General features: G+C 40.2%; 1 protein-coding gene across 5 annotated transcripts in view; it reads left to right on the top strand.

Moving 5' to 3' along the window:
* Window positions 1-2,078: 2,078 nt before the first annotated feature.
* LOC126194812 (gastrula zinc finger protein XlCGF17.1-like) overlaps window positions 2,079-24,195 on the top strand; it is a 118,107-nt gene continuing 95,990 nt past the window's right edge. For 3 of the 5 annotated variants that reach the window (XM_049933133.1, XM_049933132.1, XM_049933129.1), the window contains exons 1-2: window positions 2,079-2,276; window positions 6,172-6,267. In XM_049933133.1, coding sequence (XP_049789090.1) covers window positions 6,238-6,267 — 30 coding nt within the window. In that variant the 5' untranslated portion in view covers window positions 2,079-2,276; window positions 6,172-6,237. Of the gene's footprint in view, window positions 2,277-4,594; window positions 5,992-6,171; window positions 6,268-24,195 lie in introns of those variants that run through there. The other 2 variants (XM_049933131.1, XM_049933130.1) reach the window with 2 other exon arrangements.

Genomic DNA, 24,195 nt, shown 5'->3' with positions numbered 1-24,195 from the left:
GTTTCCACCATGTTTTTGAACATGTATCTTAATTCTACACTTTGTTCTCTATTTCTATGAATGATTTTATTAAGCTAGCTGCATTCCCTCTGACAGCACATCTCTGCAGTTTATCTAACAGTGTTGTGGGTCATACACATCAAAGGCTTTTTTGAGGTCCAGAAACATGGTAAAAACTTTCTTCTGTTCTTCTAATGCTCTGATTATGTGTGTCATACAGTTTGCTGCTGCTGTTTTTGTAGACTTTCCTTTCTTAAATCTGTGCTGCACTTCACCCTGGATATTTTGTTTTTCTATAAATTTTAAAACTCCACTTTTATAGCTCTTTCCACGGTTTTTTGATAAGATGGGTGTCATCTTTATAGGTCTAAAGTTGCCAGGATTCTCCTTGTCACCACCTGTATAAAATGAGTATTTTACTCTTTTTAGACATGTTGGGAAAAGAGTCTTATCCATTACTAGGAATGTCACTGGCTTTGCTAGATACTGTGAACAATGTTTGATTACTGTACTTCTACAGGTATTCCATAGGTGCACTCTGTATCTTTGTTTTTCAGTGATCTGATTATATTTGAGACTTCTGTTTCATCTATTGGAAAAAGGGATAAGTATTTTGTTATTTCTCGTAAAACCATTTATTTATTTCTGTTCCATTGATCCAATAAACTAAAGAATTACCTGGATATGGAAAAATTCATGTTTACAAAATGAATTGAAATATCATAGGTAACCATATGTGTGAACATTATAGTCAATTAAAGTAACTTTTTACCGGTCAGGGTATTTTTGTACCACTTGTCATAATTGTTTCAAATGACTAGTGCTCCATATACTTGCATAATTTTGTACTAAAAGAAACAGCTTTATTACTCTGTGATTTCTAGTTAGTTATCATCTCAGTTCTCCTTCCAACTTCATACAGGCTCTTAGGCTTGTGATTATTCTTTAATTGTGTTAGCTGTAAAGAGAGCTTCTGGAGACAGTGATTCAAGTTGAACAATGCCAAGGCGTTACAAAGATCGTGATATTTCTGAATTCCTCCTTGTTAACACTTGATTTCCTCCTGGATGATCTAAATTTACGCAGAACTTTATATATAGGAAAAATTCTTTTTTTGAAAGACTAGTCTAAAGTTAACCTGAATGACTGTGTAATTTTGTGCTGGCATTAAAATTGAAATTTTGCTCAAATAGGGCATAGTCACATTTTCAGTTTTCCAGGCATTCAGTAACTATAGATGGAAAATGTTACAATGTCTGTTGCGTTGTGTAATTGATTTTTTGTCCAGAATTTTCAGAAACTGTTAAAATTTGGTACAAAGTTACTCCACTTGCCCGTAACTAAACACGGTAGGCTCATAATTACAAACTAAAATAACGTGTACAGGAATAAAATATGTTAATAACTACAAATTTGAGCATTTACTACAGTGAAACGGAAGTACAAAACAACAAGATCATACATTACAGTTATTCAACGTTACAAGTTATAAAATCTTCTAAAATTAAGGAATAATATACTGGTTTTTTTGCAACTGCTCCATTTAGATTATTTAGCTTTTGAACTACACTGGTTCAATCAGTTCTTTCCCTTGTGAAGTAAATTCTATGTTCCCACATTGTTTTATTTGATTCATTCCTTTTTGTATTGATGTGTAATTAGATTGTCCCAACTTCATATCTACTCGTGATTTTCTCATAAGCGAAAACTATATTTTCATCAAAAGTTTGGTGCCTAAATAAATTTATTTTTGTTTGAACTACAACGCCTTTACGTTGCTACTCTTCATCTGGAATACCATCGAGTGGGGATGAGTTATTTGCTGTTTGTGTCAGAACTTTGTTTTTTAAACCGTTATTCCAAAACTTATAGTGTGATTAAACACGTTCTTAAAAACTTGGTGGTAACTTAAGAGATTAAGTATTTTCAACCGGCTCCCTAACGATGGAAAAGAACAGGTATACGAAGCTATTATTCGCAATGTTTTGCCTGCCATTATTTTCATTTCGGCCCTGATTTCTGAGAAAGCCAGTGGCAGATATTCCACTGAAGTAACAGTAGAGTAGAAATATCTCTATTTAATGGAAGTATCTTTCGACTGTTTATGCACTTCATTTCTTCTCATTTGGTACTTCGTTCAGTCAAAACAAGTTGTACCGCTGTAAACAAATTTTAAAGTTTGGGTGTAAAACGAGTAGAAGGACCGTGATACTTCCGTTATTGCTGATTTGAAGCACCAGTGCCTGGAAGTTCTTAGTGAAACTCTGCATTTACAGGTATTATTCAATATCAACTAAAACTGTGAGGGTTATAGTAGTAAGGAAAAAAGGATGTTTATATATTTTGAGATGATAAAGGAAAAGAAGTGCGTCGCTTCCGTTAGTGCTGTGTTCTATTACGTTGACAAATTGTATTATTTTCGAAGTACAGTGAGAGCAGTGGATAAGGCGGCTTTAAAGTATAACTATAAATAACGTACTTGGTATATAAAACTAAAAATGTATATAAGTGAAACACAACTCTGCTATATTAGCTGGTTTGAATGCACTGCTGCGTTGTAAGTCAGCAGCACGTGACATAAGCAGTTGAAATAGGACCTTTGGGCTTGATATACATCACATTTCGGTCATTTTTCATAACTGATAGGATATTAAATGACCACAGTCACAGAAATGAAGTGATACTGTGTTTCAATCCATGTAGCATGGGCTACGCAATTTACCCTTTGTAATGTGACTGAACATCAACTCGACTAAAATATGGATTATTAATCGCTCATTTTGCTTCCTATTACTTGGAAGCTCAGACGAGAAAAGTACTGAATTTCAAACCTACGTAATCGGGCCAGATGAGAGCGGACTAGAGAAGGGTCTGGGAAAAACCAAATTGTCCGCATAATATTGCTGATATTATTATTAAAAGCATGTTAAACGCTCGAACTGATAATGATGAATCACAATATGCAACCAGCCAACTTTATTTCGTCAAAGGACACAATTGATATACATTCTCTTACCCTCTCATTTCAAAATCATCCATGCGGGCAGTTAGTGTAGGTCTGTTTTGTGCTAAGTAATTCTTTCAACCTGTACAGTATTGTGCCATAAGGATAATTATGTCGTATGTGGCCCATACTTAAATGAAATGGATTTATTTGTTTGTAACCAAAAGTATAAAATGTAATCATAGAATACATTTCATTATTACAGTCACATAGAATGAATGAGCTAAAATGCTTCTGTGTACAGTGTAATTACTGGTTTTCGGCCATCCACCCAACCTAAAAAATATTTAAACTTGCCCATCCTTATGCCACACCTTTTCCCAATGTCTTGCCACTTGGTTCAAATCCCAATGGAAAACTTCGGATACAAGATCTGTCTGATACACCCCCCTGGCACATACTACTCTAGTCCTGTCACAGGCTTATCCTATACCATCAGTGGCAGAGCCACGTGAAAAGCAGCCATGTCATATACCAGCTCTGCTGCAATTTCTGCACATTTTGTGTGGTCATGAGCACCAGTCAGCTGTGCACAATAATGAAAGGCCACAGACAAACCATTACAAGAGCAGAGTTGACCACACTGAGACCAGCATGCTAGATTTCAATAAAATAAATATAAACCTATGTGATCTGGGTTCTTCCCTCCAACATTTGCTTTTCTGAATTATACAGATTAGAGTTATCGTAGCAGCACAACTTCCTTGCTACAAACTCCCGTATCTCCTTGTTTCACAAGGCTGTTTGTGGCCAATTTAATCATAATTCAGGACTGGATTTAAGATTCATGATAACCATACCCGTAGTAATCTCAAAATAGCTTTGGTAGCGTTATAGATCTTCACTAGGATAATTAAGTTTTGAGTATTGGTTGTTATGTTTCATTTGTTCAATATTTATCATCATTGTCTCGTGTGTTTGATTCACTAGATACTAGAATATTCAGTATAATGCTTATGTATTGCAAGAATTGTTTAGGGACTAATATTACAAAGGTCAGCAGGCCATTATGTCAAATTTGTATTTTCAATATGTGAAGTTTTAAAGTGTTTTCACAACTTTATAGGTAAAATGTGCTGTGATCATTTCCTCGTTGACCCCCAAGACATAGGTCACAAGGCTAAATAATCTTGTTGACCATATTTATTGAACATGCATTTTTTGTTCGTTTGTACACAGCTAACACTTTCTCACTTTTTGTGTTCAGCATATTATTTTCTGATATTTCAGTGCGTCATGTATAATTGCTTATCATGGATAAATAGAATCAAATTATCATCAACCACATTCAGTTTATGTTGTGAGAAGCAAAGTATATCATTACATTCAAAATATTGGCTCATCTTTTTATGTGTGCAATGCTCTATTATTTTGGCTATTATAGATATAAGTGATATAGGTTGGTAGTTATCTGAAGATTCCGTCTCCTTTCTTATGCACTGGTGAGACTAGAAATAGTTGAAATGTTCTGGATATTTGCCATTGTTTGAGATTTTAATAATTATATTAGTGATAACAGCATGCTGAACTTCTGTAAGCAAGCTTTATAAAAAAAACTTGGGAACTTATGCAAACCAGAAAAATTTTTACTCTCTCCACGGTGTGGAGACTACGTGTTGTAACTTTGTCTTTTGCTACTCTGCTGGTATTTCATTTCTGAGATATGGAGGTAGTCTTTCGTGTAACACAAAATGGTTGATACTGGATCAGTTGGGGGGGGGGGGTGTAAAGTTCATCAGTGTATGCAGTTAGGTGTACAGGATGAGAAGCAGAATGGGTGTGCATTAGGTGATGAAATAAGAGTTAAATGAAGAAAACCTGGTCTATGTTCTTGGTGGTGAAGGGCTCATCTTGGGGCCACAGATAAAGGTTGATGGCCAGTCTACAAGAGTGGAGAAATAAATGAAGAGAATAGGAACTGTGAGTGGTGGCAATTTACATTTGTGTGGCCAGTAGCCATTCATGGAAGAGGGAGAGTATCTGTCATGTATGGAGGTTCAAACACGAGAGAGGTGAGCAGCTGCACTCTGCCGTCAAAGATCCTCTGGCGCCCACATGTGACTCGATTTCCACATTCCTTATTAGTTAACACGGTTGTGTGGGTACACCACTTTATTCAGCATGCCGAAGGCATCTGCTGTCAGCAGCTTTTACTGGAATGAGCTTTTTTATCCTGAAGGACAGTCTTGCTTCACATGCCGATACTTCAAGAACTCGTGTTGGAAGCTTGGTTGAAGTGCATACAAGAACAATTTCAGAATAAAATTACGAACTCAGAGATATTCCTTGACTGACCAGTCACCCTGTACGTCTGTATGCAGTCTGTACTGGTTAGAGTATGATGCTGGTTCTTGGTTATGGTGACACTGATCTGTAGTGTAGCCTGAAGTATAGATTAAGTTGAAAGGTAATAATTGGGTGGAGAGTAGGCAAAGCCATTGAATGAGAATGCCAAATAAAGGGTAAAAGAATGACCTGTAGCATATGTTTGCATTCATGCTGTATCTGCCACACTTTGCAATATTTAACATGTCTTTCATCATAAAAGCTAAAAATGCAAGGTGAAATCAGGAAACTCATGTCAGATAATGTACAAGTCTACAGTGAGTATTTTGTTGCATATTCTTTACATATATCAGACATAAACTTTGAAAAATGGGAGGAGCCCCCCCCCCCCCAAATAAAGTATGGTTTAAACAGAGTTTGAAAGACTTTTTGATAGGCAACTCCTTCTACTCTATTGATGAATATCTTAACAGAGACTGTTAAGCCAGCAAAAGTAAAAATGTCTGTTAGATTTCAGTTTTGACATCACTTGGTCACAACAGTCAAGATTAGGTATTTTGTGTACGATAAATTTATTAATAGTGCCTAACAATATTTCATTCTGACAGCATGTTAATTCTATAAATATTAGCTGTTCCAGTTTGCCGCATTGCATTCACCTATCTCAACAATCTCCTGACTAATGATCTGGTGATCAGGTAGTAAGTATTGTATTATACTTTCTGACCTGTTCCACACCCATGAGAATCATCTCATTTTTTGGGTCTATGGAACAAAAACTGAATCTAACGTAATCCAATTAACATTTACCCACTTTTTCCATACAGTTGCTCCAGTAATATGGTTAGAAGTCAATTGCAACTTATTTTTTTCTGCTACAGTGACATTCCAGTTCATGAGGCCACAGATCTCAGAAGAGTGTCTTGGGCAGCTCAAGAATATCAACTATGGAACATGTTGGGCTGCACACAACACAGGTAATGTTTGGTACATTCATATTGTCAGATGGTCAAATATTGTAAGATTTCACTGTAATTTAAATTTAAATATATACCAGCCAGATTTCTGCATTGATCTAACAATGTACAATGTTTAGTTTATTGTATATACTTGTTACAAATCAAGGTATGTAAAAGCAGGATGATCTACTAGTTTGGAATATGCGCAATAATGCTTCGAATAGAAAACACAAAAGAAATTTATTGTTGTTTCAAAATCCTGTAACCAGTAAATGGTCTCAAAGTCACAATGGTATGGACTAATGGAATCATAATTATTCCATGGTTATAAGCCATGTCTTATACCATTACAGTAGTTGATATTTATCTTAAAATTGAATATAAGAGCTTGTAAATGATTTTGTATGTTTTAATTTGCGTAAACATGTGAGCTTATGTTTCATTTCTGTAATACTGTGATCAATTTTCACTTATTCATTTGCAGTAAAAATTTCGCCAACCAAATAAAAAAAAAAAAAAATTACAATAGCTTTACAAAGTTGCTTCTTAAATTGTGGTGTTCTACTAGCAAGACTGTTGAAAACACTCACCGTGCATTGAACTTTGTAGTGGTTAAGTAATTTCCTAATTTCATCACAGGGCTTATCTACTTTAGATTGCTATGCAGGCATATCCTCACCTCATATTGTGATAATGACTGGCACCATTGCTGTAACTGATGTAGTGAAATATAAGCTCTCTTAAAAATATTGACACATATTGAAATAGTGAGGTTTTTCCTGTTTATTCTTTCCATTCCAACACAGTTGTAAAAAATATACTTTAAATTGGCGGTGCTAAATGGATATTTACCTTTACTACAACCCCAACTGATGAACCCATGATGTGATTGCAAGTAAACAAAAATCATAGATGTTACTCCAGTTGCACTACATTAATTTAAATATGCGATTTTATGGCAAACCCACCATGAAAAGATGGCAGCACGGAATATTGCTTGTAGCTTTCAAAATACCACTCTTCTGACGGAAAATATAAAAATATGATTTTTGTGAGGAGAATCTTAATTTGTTACTGAAAATATGAACAGTGAAGTGACAAAATATCATTACATTGTGGAATCACCAGATAGCAAAGTTGCTGAGCTCATTTCAGGTTTAATGTCCAAACCATTACTGATTACCCCATGTACATACTTATAAACACACCTTATCTCGGAGTTTGAAGAATGTCATGTAAAGTTAAAAAATTACTAATTGAAGTAGAACAAGGAAACAAAAGGGCATGTACTTTTCTCAGAGAGATGCATGCTTTTGCCAAACAACTATATTTCTTCAATGGCTACCAACCAATACATGTTGTATCAAAGTAGCTAATTAAGATGTAAGTCTCGATACAGTGGCTTCTGCGGCCGACAGAATTGAAGAGATTGTGATGCCCAGTTAGTTTGTATATAGTGCTGAAACTGTTTTGCCTCCATCTCAAAATGACAGACTTTCCCATCTGGAAAAGCAGGTTTCAGAACTAACGAGCCAGATTCTGAAGCTACAAACTTGGATACGATTGAGAAGCAGCTTGTAATCACCGCAGGATGCATAGAAACATTCTTTGTGTTGGTCTCATAAATTGAATCAGAATGCGAGAAAATGTCCACCACCATGTTCATTTGTTCCTCAACAGTTTGCTAATGCTCAGATAGAAATTTAGTATTATCTCCACTTGGCGCATCATTGCGTGAGGAGGCTAAATCGTTTTGCCATCTGTTCATAACTGAGTGCAACACAAATCCTAGATTTTTGCTTGATTCCAGAGCAGACATCTCCGAATTACCAGCTACAGAATAGACCTTTGAAGAAGATCTCTGTGGCCATTCTTCTTGCAGATGTTTGCCAGCCTATTATTGCTGCCGATTTTTTTTTTTTTTTTTTTTAAGCTTTTGTCATCTGTTGTTTGACACACAAACCAAAAATCTGCTCAGCTGATAAATTTTGATCACTAGTATTGGCTCTGCAGTTGTGCCTACTGACAGTTTTGTATTTTTGATGGATCCACACCCCAAATATCAAAATGTGCTAAAGCAATATCTTAACATTCTCACAGAGGAACATAATTATGGTTTTACTGAAGTTAGTGTACAATACACAATAATAACTATAGGACCTCCAGTGCATGCCCAAGCTGGGTGCTTATCACCATAAAAATTTGCTCAAGGTAAACTTGAATTTTAAGAGATTATCAGCCTTGGAATATGTTGTTCTTCTAAAAGCTGCTGGTCTGTTCTTCTCCATCATGTTCAAAAGAAAGATGGAAACTATAATCCCTGTGGAGACTGAGTTTTAAATTCTGTCACTGTACCAGACTGCACCCAGCACCTCATTTAAAAGATTTCAGCTGCCAATTCTCAAACAGTTTTTCTCTAATTGACCTTTTCTGAGCTTGTCACCACATACCTGTTATGCCATTAGTAGTGCCTAAAACAGCTGTAATAATGCCAATTAGACTTTTTGAATCTTTGAAGATGCTATTTGATCTTTTCAGTACAGCACAATCATTCCAGCAACTTATTTGTAGCATTTTGAATGATTTGCCTTTTTTATATTCCTTGTTGGATGAGCTCCAAAAAACAGCACAGATTTAGAAAGCATTGCTCGTGCAAATCTCAGCTTTCCCTTTCCTTACACCATATTCTGTGAACTATGGACGGAGGACAGCAGGCAGATTCCATATTTCTAGATTTCTGCAAAATGTTTGACATGGTGCCCCAATGCAGACTGTTAGCAAAGGTGTGAGCATACTGAATAGTTCCCCAGTTACTGGAGTCGCTTGAATGCTCTTAAGTAATAAAACCGAGCACGTTGTCCTTGATGGTGAGCATTCATCAGAGACAATGGTATAATCAGGAGTACCATAGTGAAATGGGATAGGACCACTCTTGTCCTTTGTAGACATAAATGGTATGGTGGATAGCACGAGCAGGAGTCTGCCGCTGTTTGCTGATGACGCTGTAGTGTACGGAAAAGAATCATCATTGAGGGATTGCACAACACCTAGGATTAGTTACTCCTTTCAGGGGTAAAATTAAATTTTCTGAGGGCTACAAAAAAATGGTTCAATTATGTTTTAGTTACAAAACTACAAAGCGTACAACTTTGCTTCCGCAGTTTGCTGATTGGTGGCGACAACGGTTAGTAGTGGTCGAAAGAAACAGATCGCAGACATCTTGCAGTTAGCTGGGACCTCGGACAACATGACTTCATTCAAACATAAGTCGATTTGTGTCTGCATCACAAAGTTGTTCGTGATTGAAAATGTCAGTTTACGAGCCTATTTCTCATCATTTGCGGGAGGTGTTACTGTTTTGTTTCAGTATGAAGAAAATAGCGACTGAGTCTCATCGAAAGCCCTCAAGTACGTATGGTAAGGATGCTATTAGTGAAAGAACGTGTCGTGAGTGGTTTCAACACTTCAAGAACGGTGATTTTTAACGTAGTATAGCGGCATAGTGGTGGAAGAGAAAATGTTTTCGAAGATGCAGAATTGGAGACATTGCTGGGCGAAGACTCGTGTCAAACTCAAGAAGAATTTGCATGATTAGTGGGAGTGACACAGCAAGCCATTTCAAAATGTCTCAAGGCTATGGGCATGATTCAGAAAGAAGGAACTTCGGTCCAGTGTGAGCTGAAACAAAAAGACATTGAACGGCGTTTGTGTGTTTGTGAACAGCTGCTTCAGAGGCAAAAACGGAAGGGATTTCTGCACCGCCTTGTGACTGGGGATGTAAAATAGTTTCATTATGATAACCCTATACGGAAAAATTCATGGAAATATCCCGGCCATGCTTCCACCTCGATGGCCAAACTGAATATTCACGGCTCCAAGATTGTGCTCTGCATATGGTGAGACCAGCTCGGCATCATGTACTATGAGGTGTTAAAACCAAGTGAAACAATCACAGGTGCTCGTTATTGATCGCAATTAATGTGTTTGAGCAGAGCATTAAAAGACAAAAGGCCGCAATACAGCGAGAGGCACGATAAAGTGATTTTGCAGCATGACAACGCTCTGCCCCACATTGCAAAAGATGTCAAAACGTACTTGGAAACATTAAAATGGGAAATCTTACTTCACCCGCTGTATTCTCCAGACATTGCTCCCTGTAACTATCACCTGTTTAGGTCAATGGAGCATGGTCTGGCTGACCAACACTTATGATCTCATGAGGAAGTCACAAATTGGATCGATTCGTGGATCGCTTCAAAAGACGAACAATTTTTTAGACATGGGATTCGTGCACTGCCCGAAAGATGGGAGAAAGTAGTGGCCAGCAATGGAAAGTGCTTTGAATGATACCTGTGTAACCAGTTTGTTTCATTAAAGCCTCAAATGTTGGGAAAAAATGGTGGAAGCAAAGTTTTACACCTTGTACACTGTTTTTAAAAGATCAATACTATTATCACCATTTTGTTAGACTGTAATGCTGATTTAGTTAGTTACCAATAATTATATGTATTTTTTAAATAATAGCAAAACATGTCACACAGTGTGGGGGAGGTTACAGCCTGTGAAACACAAATATCAACTTCATCTTCGTCAAGTAGTCCACCTACTACACATGTACTTTGCACCATTCATCTATGACAGTAAAATTGAGAGATACACATCTTTTGTGCATAACTATCTCATGAAAATGCCTTCTCCAAGTTGTAGGTAGTTCTTGCAATGGACCAGAAGTTGCTTTGTTATTCCCTTTGCAACAAATAAAGAAACTGATAAACAGCACAACACAACAGTAACTGTGTAATCACTGCTACATTGCTGTAGGTCCCACACTGCTTTATTATTATTATTGTTATTAATGGCAGGGTTAAGCACAAAGCTTCGGCAGCCTGAAGTCTTCTAATGTCTGCTTAATGCACACATTTTTATTTGGTTAATATTAAATAGGGGTGAAGGTGGAGCAAGTGTCACTAGGGAGAGGAGCAGTTCAGTGAAAGCATCTTTTATGACAAATATCTACTCTCAGTGAGGATAGCTAGCTTCATTTACTGATGGGTTGTAGTTAGCAGTTGCAATGCACTGAGAATTATGTCATCGTCGTAAGAAAAGAAAAGAAAAAAAAAGAAAGAAAGTTGTTAGAAAGAAGCATTATCAGTTGTCTCATTAACTCATTAGTTCATGGTCCCATAATCCTGTTCCATGTTTTAGTCATGTTTTACCATATAATTTGTCATTTTCCTAATTGAATCCTATACCTCTTTGTTAGTTACTCAATCTGCCAATCTAATCTTAAGCGTTGTTCTTTAGTACCCCATTTTAAATGCTGCTACATTTTTGTATATACTGTTTATCAACGACATTTCATGTCTGTAGGATACTATACTCCAAATAAATACTTTCAGAAAAGACTCCCTATCACTTAAATTTTAATATGATAATGCTATTGCCAGTCTGCATTTTGTATCCTCTTTACTTTGGCTATTCTCAGCTATTCTGCTGTCAAATAGCAAAGTACAACTACTGATTTTAGTTTCTCATTTCCTAATCTAATTCCTTCTCATTTTTGTGCCTGAATAGCAGAACTTAACTACTAGCTTAGTTCCTCATTTGCTATTCTAATTCCTTGAGCTTTTCCTGTTTTAAAAGGACTACATCCAAGAAGACAAAAAGCCAATACCTACCACATTTGTAAAAGTTCATATGCCTACCTGTGCCTCAGATGAATAAGTTATTGAAAGAATGTGTGATGTGATAATAAAATGTAGCCTACTCGTATTGGTAAGGAAGGTGGTAATGTAGTTGGTTGGGGCTGGTTGGTTGGTTCGTTACTTGATTTGGGGGAGGGGACCAAACAGCAGGGTCATTGGCTCTGTCAGACAAGAGGAGGATGGGGAAGGAAATTGGCTATACCCTTTCAAAGGAACCATACCGACATTTGGCTGAAGCAATTTAGGGAAATCACAAAAATCTAAATCAGAATGGTCAGATGGGGGTTTGCCCAGTCATCTACCTGAACGTGAGTCCAGTGTGCTAATCAGTGCACCATTTCGCTCGGTGGTAATTTAGTTTTGATTGGAAACAAGGAAATTAAAGGAAGATATAGGAAAATATTAACTTGGGGGAAAGAATGAAAGAAGAAGCTGATTGGTAGAACATTGAACACAGCACAATTTAATCGTTACTAACACTTGGTTTAAGAATCGTGAAAGGAGGTTGCATATGTGGAAGAGACCTAGAAGATTTCAAATGGATTCTGAAATGATAAGACAGACATTTCCAAATCTGGTTTTAAACTACAGTACATTTCCAGGGCCAGTTGTGGACTCGTCTTGAAGAGAAATTAAAATTGAATATCTACAAAAATAACACAAATGCAGTGGAATATGATTAAATCAGGCAGTGTCAAGGAAATTAAATTAGGAAGCAAGAAATTAAAAGTGGTAGATGAGTTTGCTACTTGAACAGCAAAATAGGTATGATCTAAAATGGAGACTGGCAATAGCAAGAAAAGCTTTTCTGAAAAAGAGAAAATTGTTGTCTTTAAATATAAAATGAAGTGTTAGGGCATATTTTATGAAGGTATTTGTCAGAATGTAGCTTAGTATGGAAATGAAAAATGAATGATAAACAGTTCAGAGAGAACAAAATCTTTTGAAATCTGTTGCTACAGGTGAATGCTGAAGACTAGATGAATAGATCAGGTAACTAATGAAGCGGTACGGAGTCTAATCATACAGAGGGGAAATTTATGGTGCTATTTGACTAAAAAGAGTTATCATGTGATGGGACAAATCCTGAGATATCAAGGAATCATCTGTCTGGTAATGGAGTGCAGATGGTGGAATAAAACATATAAAGGCTCTCCAAGAATTGACCACAGTAAGCAGGTTCATATTGAGATGGATTGCAGTAACTATGAAGAGACATAGATACTTGTATAGGATAGAGTAGCATGGAGCGTGGCATGAAACCAGTTTTTGACTGTAGACCACAACACTATACCCCATTAACTTAGTTTTACTTCTGTTGATGTTCATCTTGTAATTATAGTACCATAAATTTCCCCTCTTTATGATTAGATTCAGTACTGCTTCATTAGTTACCTGATCTATTCATCTAGTCTCTACCCATTCTGCTCAAGTGCTGTTGCAAGCCCCCTGCCGTCTCTGGCAATTATATCATAGGCAAATCTAAAACACTTTAATTTTAATTCCTCTTCCAGATTTATCATTTTGTTACTGATAATGCTTGCGGTATGTAGAGACCAATTAACTTGAGACCACTTTTCCCACATCAGACTTGTCAGTTTTACCATCTTTTCTCACTTGCTAAAATTTTATTGCCTGTGGCTAAGTAGTAACACTTTTATCAACCAAAAAATTCTCTCTCTCTCTCTCTCTCTCTCTCTCTCTCTCTCTCTCTCTCTCTCTGTGTGTGTGTGTGTGTGTGTGTGTGTGTGTGTGAGAGAGAGAGAGAGAGAGAGAGAGAGAGAGAGGGGGGGGGGTCCTTTTGTGACTCAGCGTGTCCAGCATTTGTGACTGAAAGTGACTTGGCCATGGCTCCAACAATAATAAATGTCGATAAAATGAAGGAAAATCTTCAGTTATACATTGAACCTGAACTGTGGTGAAAGATTTTCCAGGGACAAACAGCATTGGAAGAGGTTGAAGTTGCCTCAAATGCCAAAAGACATCTTGGGGATTAATATCAGATGTGCAGCCACCATGGCATGACCCATGGAAAAATAGTAACTGTATTAACATGATACACATTCTCCGTCGCACTTCACATAGTGTAGACCGGGAACTGTCTGCTAGGCATGCCCGATGTAAAAGCTGACTGGGCACGGCCCGTGCTGCCTGAGTAGTTGTTGTTCTGCCGGCAGAGGGCGCGGCTGAATTCTCGCGTGCCCTCTGGTGGACGGGACTTTACTTGCAGCAACTACTGTCCATGATGCGCAGTGCCGATGTGCACCTCCCGCGATCTTTCTGGTGGCTACTACACTCCTCCTCTTTCGGGGGATGAAGCCACTGTGATCCTCTGCATCGGAAGGTGAAGTGTCGTGCAGTAGCGATGACCTCCACTTCCATTGGAATGCTGGAGTCAGGGGGATCTGCCAACCCTCGAGCCGGAACCTTCGAATACGGTTGGAACTGACCCACACAAAGAGGCCCCCGTCGTCCCAGTAGCGATGACCTCCACTTCCATTGGAATGCTGGAGTCCGGGGGATCTGCCAACCCTTGAGCCGGAACCTTCGAATACGGTTGGAAGTGACCCACACAAAGAGGCCCCCGTCGTCCCACCGCCAGAGCTCGGGGCAGAACGGGCAACAAGCTGTCGATCTCCAGATCCCGTTCCACCTCGGGAGGGGCAAGACCCAGTGGCGGGGATGATGGGGAGGCACGGCACAGGTGAACCAGCCTCCTGAGAAACCGGACCTGCGAGGGGGGCCGGCTCTCGCTGGGGCATCTCTAACGATGGCAATGCCGGTGCTGGAGCTACTGGAGGCCGCCAAGGCTGAGAACCATCACAGTGTGGTGGAGTCACAGGTGGGAGGGGCGGTAGTGTCCCCTGAGAAAACAATACGGGTGCCGGCAATGAGGAAGCCGACGCCTGAGGGGTCGGAGGGTAGGTGCCCAAACGTGGACGTAGCTGATTTTGGTGACGACGTACCTCCCCGTCCCCCACGTGCAAGGTATAGTGCCGGCGGCCATTGCGGCACAGGACCACCGCCAGTATCCAACGTGGATTGCGACCAAACCCACGTGCCCAGACCGACATACCCGGTGGGAAGCCGGGTACCCCGTTTTGCGAAGACTGGCGAGGACCAGACCGGAGGAGGTGCAGCAGAGTCCTAGGTTGGCACCCGTGGAGGAGCTCTGCGGGGCTGCGTTTGCCCATTGGTGTGGTCCGGTATGCTGTCAGGAAAAACGTCAATGCCTCCTCCGCAGGAAATTCGTGCAGATACTTTTTCATCTGCATCTTAAACATGCGCACCATGCACTCGGCTTCCCCATTCAATTGTGGATGAAAGGGGGGAGAGCAAATGTGACGAATACCGAAGTGCCTACAAAAATCGTGGAAGGTCTGCAAAATAAACTGAGGTCCGTTGTCCGATACCAGGGTGACTGGCAGACCTTCCCCAGAAAAGATTTTTGCGAGTGCCTGGATTGCAACTTCTGAAGTGGTTGAGGAGCAGTGAACCACATATGGGAATCAAGAATAAGCATCAATGACAATGAGCCAAAAGCCATTGAGAAACGGGCCCGCAAAATCTATGTGAACATGTTCCCATGCCTGGGTTGCAGGCAGCCATGAAGAGAACACTGACCTGGGAGACGCCTGTTGGCTCACACACTGGGAATAGGCGGCCACCAAGTGCTCAATTTCTCTGTGAATACGGGGCCAATACACGTCTGCAAGCCAAGGTTTTAGTACGGGAAACACTCCAGTGCCCCTCATGTAATAACGTGAGGACCTCCCTTTGCAAACTTGCAGGAACAGCCATGCGAGGAGCTGTATCATCGGTAGCCAGAAGGAGAACTCCTTCCAAGACTGAGAGGCGGTCTCGTAGAACAAAATAATTACGAAGAGGGTCCGAGGCCCGGCCTGGAGGTCGGGACAACCACCCCCTGCTGAACGAGGCGAACTACTTGCTGGAGAACTGGGTCAGCTGCCGTTTCCCTTTCGACTCTTGAACTAGTGATTGGGAAGCCATCAACCACTTGACGGGATGCCGCATCCAAATGAAAACACATAATCTCCTCCCGATCGAACTTAGGATCCGGGCCCACCGAAAGACGGGAAAGAGCGTCGGCATTAGCATGCTGTCCGGTAGGGCGAAAATGAATGTCATAATGGTACTTAGAGAGAAACAAGGCCCAGTGCTGCAGTCTGTGGGGCGCCCTATCCCTAATCTGAGAGGTGGGGCCAAATAACGATACTAATGGCTTATGGTCAGTGATTAACTGAAACTTCGTGCCATACAAGAAAGGGTGAAACTTGGTAACAGTGTAGACAATGGCCAAAGCCTCTTTTTGCACCTGGGAATAATGGGCCTGCACGGGACTAAGAATTTTAGACGCAAACGCCAGTGGCTGCTCGGAGCCATCTGCGTTGCGATGGGCTAGGACCGCCCCCACCCCATACTGTGAAGCATCTGTAGCCAGGACCAATGGCTTATTGGGGTCAAAAGTAGCCAAACAAGGCATTGACGTGAGGAGGCTCTTCAATGAGGTGAACGCTCGCTCGCGTGCAACTTCCTGAATGTCAATGTCCATGTCCTCTGTACCTGCTTCCTTCGATTCTTTTGAGGCTGAGCAGCAAACTTTAGCAATGTGTCCTTTTTTATTACATTTGCAACAAACAGCCCAACGCTGGGGGCACTCTGACCGATCATGATGTATATAGCACGACGCACAGGACGGTAACGGGCCGGCGGCTGGAACTCTGTTTACGCGCCGTGCGGGAGTGGCCGTAACGGCCGCATTGTACCGCTTGCGCGTCGTCCAGCCCAGACACAGTGGACACTGTCACACCGCCCTGAACTGCTGCTTCCAACTGTTGACTGGCGGCGTGAGAGACTTCATACGATTGAGCAATGGACAGGACTTCCTCAAGGGAAGGGTCTTCCAACTGCAGGGCCTGTTGCTGGACCTCCATATCAGGGGCCGAACGAACAATGACGTCACGCACCATAATGTGGGCATATGACTCTCGCGACTGCTCCGTGATAAAATGACACTTGTGACTAAGACCGTGCAGGGTAGCGGCCCATGCCCGGTAAGACTGATGGGGCTGTTTCTTGCATTGATAGAATTCGATCCTAGCCACCACAACATGTGTGCAGCAGCGATAATATGAAGACAACAATGAACACAATGCGTCAAAAGACAAGGACGAGGGTTCCTGCAATGGCGCTAGCTGCCGCAAAACTTGATACAGTGAGGGAGATATCCAAGACAAGAAAAGAGCACGACATACCTCCGCATTGGCAACATGAAACACCTGGAAATGCTGCCGAAGGCGATGTTCATGTGCTCCCCAATCCTCCGCCGTCTCTTCATACGGGGGAAAGGGAGGAGGGAACGGCACTGGAGCAGACTGCGTGGAGAGCAACGCCGGAAGCGCTTGTTTCGTGGTTGCCATTAGCTCCGTCTGCTGCTCAACCAAAACCCATACTACTAAATCCTCCATGCCATGGATAAGCTGCGAAACCGGAACAATGACGCAACACGCGAAAGAACAACCCTATTCATCGCCAAATGTGTATTAACACGATTCACGTTGTCCGAAGCACTTCACATAGTGTAGACCGGGAACTGTCTGCTAGGCATGCCCGATGTAAAAACTGACTGGGCATGGCCCGTGCTGCCTGAATTGTTGTTCCGCCGGCAGAGGGCATGGCAGAATTCTCACGTGCCCTCTAGTGGACGGGACTTTACTTGCGGCAACTACTGTCCGTGACGCGCCATGCCGATGTGCGCCTCCCGCGATCTTTCTGGTGGTTACTGCAGTAACAAAGACTTAAGCAGTTGTCAAAACATTCATTGGCTCAAAATGAAAAGCATTCCTGGCCTGAAGTGAAGTATTGTGAACAAGTAAAATGTCTTGTGCTTGAAATAAAAATCCCCAATGGTGGTAGTTTCGTGCAGTGATATATTCAACATTTTTAGTAAGTTTTTGAACAAATATCAGTTAACTAAGATACTAATAAAGAATACTCTAAAAGTTGTTAGATCACCTTAAGAACAAATTTGCATCTTCACATAATTTTTTTAAATTGTTGAACCAGTCGCGGTGCCACGTTAGTTACACTGGTTCTCGCTCGGTCACTGAAGTTAAGACATGATGGGCATTGTTAGTACTTGTATGGGCGACATCTGGCAACACCAGATGCTATTGGCTCAAGGAAATGCAAGTTGCTGAAGTAGTGTCCAGTTGAAAGACTTAGACCAAGTCGTTGAGCCAGATGACATTATTATTATCTTCTTTCCTTTCTGAGACCTTAGGTCTGGTTAAAAATGGAAAGTGATGCGGACCTTCATCAAGCATGACTTCCTTTTAACTGTACGGTATATGTTACATTGCATTTAGGAACTTTCGGGTCATTGAACATGTATCAATAATTACAGATTTCTGTAGTTGTATATATAAGTTTGGATGTAGCTGTATTGTGTTGATGTACTGGTGGATATTGTGTGGTATGACCCCTGTAGTTGATAGTATAATTGGTATAATGTCAACTTTATCCTGATGCCACATGTCCTTGACTTCCTCAGCCAGTTGGACGTATTTTTCAATTTTTTCTCCTGTTTTCTTCTGTATATTTGTTGTATTGGGTATGGATATTTCGATTAGTTGTGTTGATTTCTTCTTTTTATTGGTGAGTATGATGTCAGGTTTGTTATGTGGTGTTGTTTTATCTGTTATTATGGTTCTGTTCCAGTATAATTTGTATTCATCGTTCTCCAGTACATTTTGTGGTGCATACTTGTATGTGGGAACGTGTTTTTTATTAGTTTATGTTTTATGGCAAGTTGTTGATGTATTATTTTTGCTACATTGTCATGTCTTCTGGGGTATTCTGTATTTGCTAGTATTGTACATCCACTTGTGATGTGATCTACTGTTTCTATTTGTTGTTTGCAAAGTCTGCATTTATCTGTTGTGGTATTGGGATCTTTAATAATATGCTTGCTGTAATATCTGGTGTTTATTGTTTGATCCTGTATCGCAATAATGAATCCTTCCGTCTCACTGTATATATTGCCTTTTCTTAGCCATGTGTTGGATGCGTCTTGATCGATGTGTGGCTGTGTTAGATGATACGGGTGCTTGCCATGTAGTGTTTTCTTTTTCCAATTTACTTTCTTCGTATCTGTTGATGTTATGTGATATAAAGGGTTGTAGAAGTGGTTATGAAATTGCAGGGGTGTAGCCGATGTATTTATATGAGTGATTGCTTTGTGTATTTTGCTAGTTTCTGCTCGTTCTATAAAGAATTTTTTTAAATTGTCTACCTGCCCATAATATAGGTTTTTTATGTCAACGAATCCCCTTCCTCCTTCCTTTCTGCTTAATGTGAATCTTTCTGTTGCTGAATGTATGTGATGTATTCTATATTTGTGGCATTGTGATCGTGTAAGTGTATTGAGTGCTTCTAGGTCTGTGTTACTCCATTTCACTACTCCAAATGAGTAGGTCAATATTGGTATAGCATAAGTATTTATAGCTTTTGTCTTGTTTCTTGCTGTGAGTTCTCTTTTCAGTATTTTTGGTAGTCTTTGTCTATATTTTTCTTTTAGTTCTTCTTTAATATTTGTATTATCTATTCCTATTTTTTGTCTGTATCCTAGATATTTATAGGCATCTGTTTTTTCCATTGCTTCTATGGAGTCACTGTGGTTATCCAACATGTAATTTTCTTGTTTAGTGTGTTTTCCCTTGACTATGCTATTTTTCTTACATTTGTCTGTTCCAAAAGCCATATTTATATCATTGCTGAATACTTCTGTTATCTTTGGTAATTGGTTGAGTTGTTGATTGGTTGCTGCCAGTAGTTTTAGATCATCCATGTATAGCAAATGTGTAATTTTGTGTGGGTATGTTCCAGTAATATTTTGTGTGGGTATGTTCCAGTAATATTATATCCATAATTTGTATTATTTAGCATGCTGGATAGTGGGTTCAGAGCAAGACAGAACCAGAAAGGACTTAGTGAGTCTCCTTGGTATATTCCACACTTAATCTGTATTTGAATTTGTTTGGATATTAAGTGTGTTTTCCAGTTTTTCATTACTATGTTTAGGAACTGTATCAATTTAGGATCTACTTTGTATATTTCCAATATCTGTAGCAACCATGAGTGGGGTACACTATCAAAAGTTTTTTGGTAATCAATGTATGCGTAGTGTAGCGACCTTTGTTTAGTTTTAGCTTGATATGTCACCTCTGTATCTATTATCAGTTGCTCTTTACATCCTCGTGCACCTTTGCAGCAGCCTTTTTGTTCTTCATTTATAATTTTGTTCTGTGTTGTATGTGTCATTAATTTCTGTGTAATGACTGAAGTTAATATTTTGTATATTGTTGATAGGCATGTTATGGGGCGATATTTTTGCTGGGTTTGCTGTGTCTGCTTGATCTTTAGGTTTCAGATAAGTTATTCCATGTATAAATGTATCAGGGACTGTGTATGGGTCTGCAATGTAATTGTTAAGTAATTTAGTTAGATGTGAATGTGTTGAAGTGAACTTCTTTAGCCAGAAATTTGCTATTTTATCATTTCCAGGGGTTTTCCAATTGTGCGTAGAATTAATTGCTCGGGTGACTTCATGTTTCAAGATTGTCACGTCAGGCATTTGTGGTATCATCTTGTATGTGTCTGTTTCTGCTTGTATCCACCGTGCATGTCTATTATGTTGTACTGGGTTTGACCATATGTTGCTCCAAAAGTGTTCCATGTCTGTTATGTTTGGTGGATTGTCTATTTTAATGTGCGTGTTATCTACTGTCTGGTAAAATTTTTTTTGGTTTGTGGTGAATGTTTGGTTGTGTTTCCTTCTATTTTCACTTTTTTTGTATCTTCTAAGTCATTTGGCCAATGCTTGTAATTTCTGCTTCTTTTCATCTAATTGCTCTATCACTTCTTGGTGTGAGATTTTACCTAACCTTTTTCGTTTTTTGTCTGATATTTCATTTCTTATAAATTGTGTTAGCTGTCCGATATCTTTTCTCAGTTTTTCTATTCTGATCTGTAGCCTGTGTTGCCATGCTGGTTTTGTGGGTTTCTTCTGTGTGTTGGTTGGTTCTGATCTCTGCCTAGTGTGTATATTTAGTGTAGTGAGTGCTCCTACATAAACCAGTAGTTGTAACTCTTCCATAGTTGTATTTTCATTTATTTTGTTGTGTATGATTGTGTTGATAGTTGTTATTGTTGTTTCAACTTGTGGGTTATTTGGTGGTCTATGCAAGAATGGTCTAATGTCTGTATTTGTGTCTTTGTATTCTATATATGTCAGCTGAAATTTTTCTTCTATATGTAACTTGTGTGTCACTTCGTGTTCTATTTGTGCTTGTTCTGGTAGCTGTCTTAAGATTTCGTTTTCCTCTGATTGTTTAATTGATGCGTGTTGTTCTGTGTTTGTTTGCTCTGGGATGTTTGAGTCCGTTACTGTATTTTCTTCTTCTTCTGACTGCACATTATTTTGTTCCAGTATTTGTTGTACTTGTTGTTTGATGTGTTCTAATTCTGACTGGGGTTTCCTGTTATTTTTGATTATTACACGGATCTGATCAGCTAGTCGTTGTTCTGTTAAAAATTTTAATTCTGAGTATCTGGTAATAAATGTTGTGTATACTTGTGATCTGTATCCAGTTGTGTTGGTTCCTAGGTTTGTTGCTTGGTAATAACAGAACATGAGGTGTCGGTTAACTTCATCTGACCATCTCATCCTCTGTCTTTGTTTTCCTTCTAGGGTGGTTGCAAGAAGCATATCCTGCAAAACATCTCTATTTGGATTTAAATCATTTTCCAGTTGGCTAGCAGTGTCGTTACCATTGTGGGCGGGCATAGGGCTCAAGCGTCGTCCCTGACCATGACGGCGCTTGTCCGAGGCTTCTTTAGTTCTGTCCTGAACCAACTAATCACACTAAAAGGGGGGGTTAGCCCTATTAGTGGTTTGTTCTTTTCATCGCCTTTTATGACTGGCAGAACATACCGGAGGCCTATTCTTTTCCCGGGCCTCCACGGGGTTATTATTATTATTATTATTATTTATCACTGAATGACTATGTTAAACTCTCAAGAAGAAAAGCAAGTAAGGACTGAGGTTTATCTCCAGACCAGTAAAAAATGCACATAGTTAAGAAAAAGAAGCATTGCAATACACATTTTAAACAAATATATGTTGGTGCCAACCAAAATAAAATGTAAACAAAAAAATGTTAATTGGGCATGCATCATTATATTTGTTTCAATTGCTGTAGACAGACAGTAGGACTGTGTCAGGCTAGTCAGAGAACAAAGTAGAAACTCTGATTTTAAGCCACATTATAGTGATCACTTTATGCACAGAGAAGATATAAAGCAGAAGACAAAAGGAAGTGAATTGAATAAGGTGAACGATTCATTGAGTTAATAATGGAGGCAGTCATGTGTACCAAATCATTGGACAACTCTGAATAGGCTGAGTGGTTTAGCAACAGCGTGCCATGTGGCAGCTTGTAGTATTTGCCAATCACTCGCCACCATTGGCTATGCAGGTTGCAGTATTGTTCCAATCAGTTTGCACATTAACAAGCAGAAGCAACTGCTGGTTACTTCTGTAAAGTATACTAACAACAAATTTGTGACCAGAGCTAAGGCACCATATGAAAGGCGCATTTGTGGGCTCTCACCGATGACTTCTGGTTTTCAACTGCCAAGACTTGTCGTGCACTATTGTCACCATCATACCAGTTACTACTTCTAGTTGAGACCCACCTGTTTCTGGGAAAAGTCTTTGATTCCCAGCTGGCGTGGCTTCCCCACCTCCACCAACGTAAGGGAAAGTGCTGGTGACACCTCGATACACTTCACTGCCTTAGTAACACTAGCTGGGGTGCAGATCGTTCTACCGAGCGAGGTGGCGCAGTGGTTAGCATACTGGACTCGCATTCGGGAGGACGACGGTTCAATCCCGTCTCCGACCATCCTGATTTAGGTTTTCCGTGATTTCCCTAAATCGCTTCTGGCAAATGCCGGGATGGTTCCTTTGAAAGGGCACGGCCAATTTCCTTCCCCATCCTTCCCTAACCCGAGCTTGCGCTCCGTCTCTAATGACCTCGTTGTCGATGGGACGTTAAACACTAATCTCCTCCTCCTCCAGATCGTTCTACCCTTTTGCAGCTCTACAAAGCCCAGATTCAGTCCTGTCTTGACTGTGGGAGTCTTCCATATTGTTCAGTATCACCCTCAGCTGCGGATTGTGGATACTGGACCCCATTTATTATTGTGGGGGTCTGATGCAACAGGAACTTCCCGAAGTAGTCCTGTGAACAGCCTACTGATCGAGGCTGGAGTCCCTCCATTACCTATCAGGTGCCAACAGCAGTTGCTGAATTATGCTATACATGTTCGTAGCTTCCCTGAACGTCCAAACTACCATGTCCTTTTTCCTGGAAGGGACCTCCACCTCCCACAGCAGCGACCCAGAACTGGGTTTACTATTGCTGCATACCTCCATTGTCTCACTTCCTCCACTGTTGCCTCAGGTCAGGGAGACATGGCTTGTGCCCAGATCTCGGATTCGTCTCAGAGTCTCCTTTGGCCCAAAAGATTCCATTGACCCCATGATGTTTCACCGCCTGTTCTTGGCTGTCGTTTAGAAGTATCCATATTTGGAAGCGGTATTTACCGATGGGTGAAAATTGACGGACAAACAGGCTTTGTATACACACATACTCATTGCAGTGAACTCCACACTCTGCCAAATGGCTGCAGTGTCTTCACTGCTGAATTGATGGCCATTAAATTAACCCATAGCCACACCGCAAAGAGTATCCTAAACTGTAGTGACTCCCTTAGCAGCCTTCCGGCTATAGATCAGTGCTACTCTCCTCACCTGCTGGTTACTGATATCCAGGATCTTGTCACAGACCTCTGTCAAGCTGGGTGTGCAGTTGTTTTCATTTGAACCCCCAGTCATGTTGGGATTTTGGGAAATGATTGAGCTGACCAGTTGGCTAAGCTGTCAACCATGGTGCCGATTCTGGAAAGGCGGTCCCAGAACTGGAACTTTGGTCGTTGAGTTCCAGCTGGAAGTCTGGAACTCATAATGGTTTGCCCTGATCTTCCCAAATAAGTTGAGGACAATTAAGGAGACCACAACCATGTGGCAGTCTTCCCTGCGTGCTTCTCACAGGGGTCCACCGTCCTGTGTACACTCCGCATTGGCCACAGTTGG

The sequence above is a fragment of the Schistocerca nitens genome, chromosome 7 (genome assembly GCF_023898315.1).
Source record: "Schistocerca nitens isolate TAMUIC-IGC-003100 chromosome 7, iqSchNite1.1, whole genome shotgun sequence".
Lineage (NCBI taxonomy): Eukaryota > Metazoa > Arthropoda > Insecta > Orthoptera > Acrididae > Schistocerca > Schistocerca nitens.
This window is presented reverse-complemented; position numbering and strand designations above follow the sequence as displayed.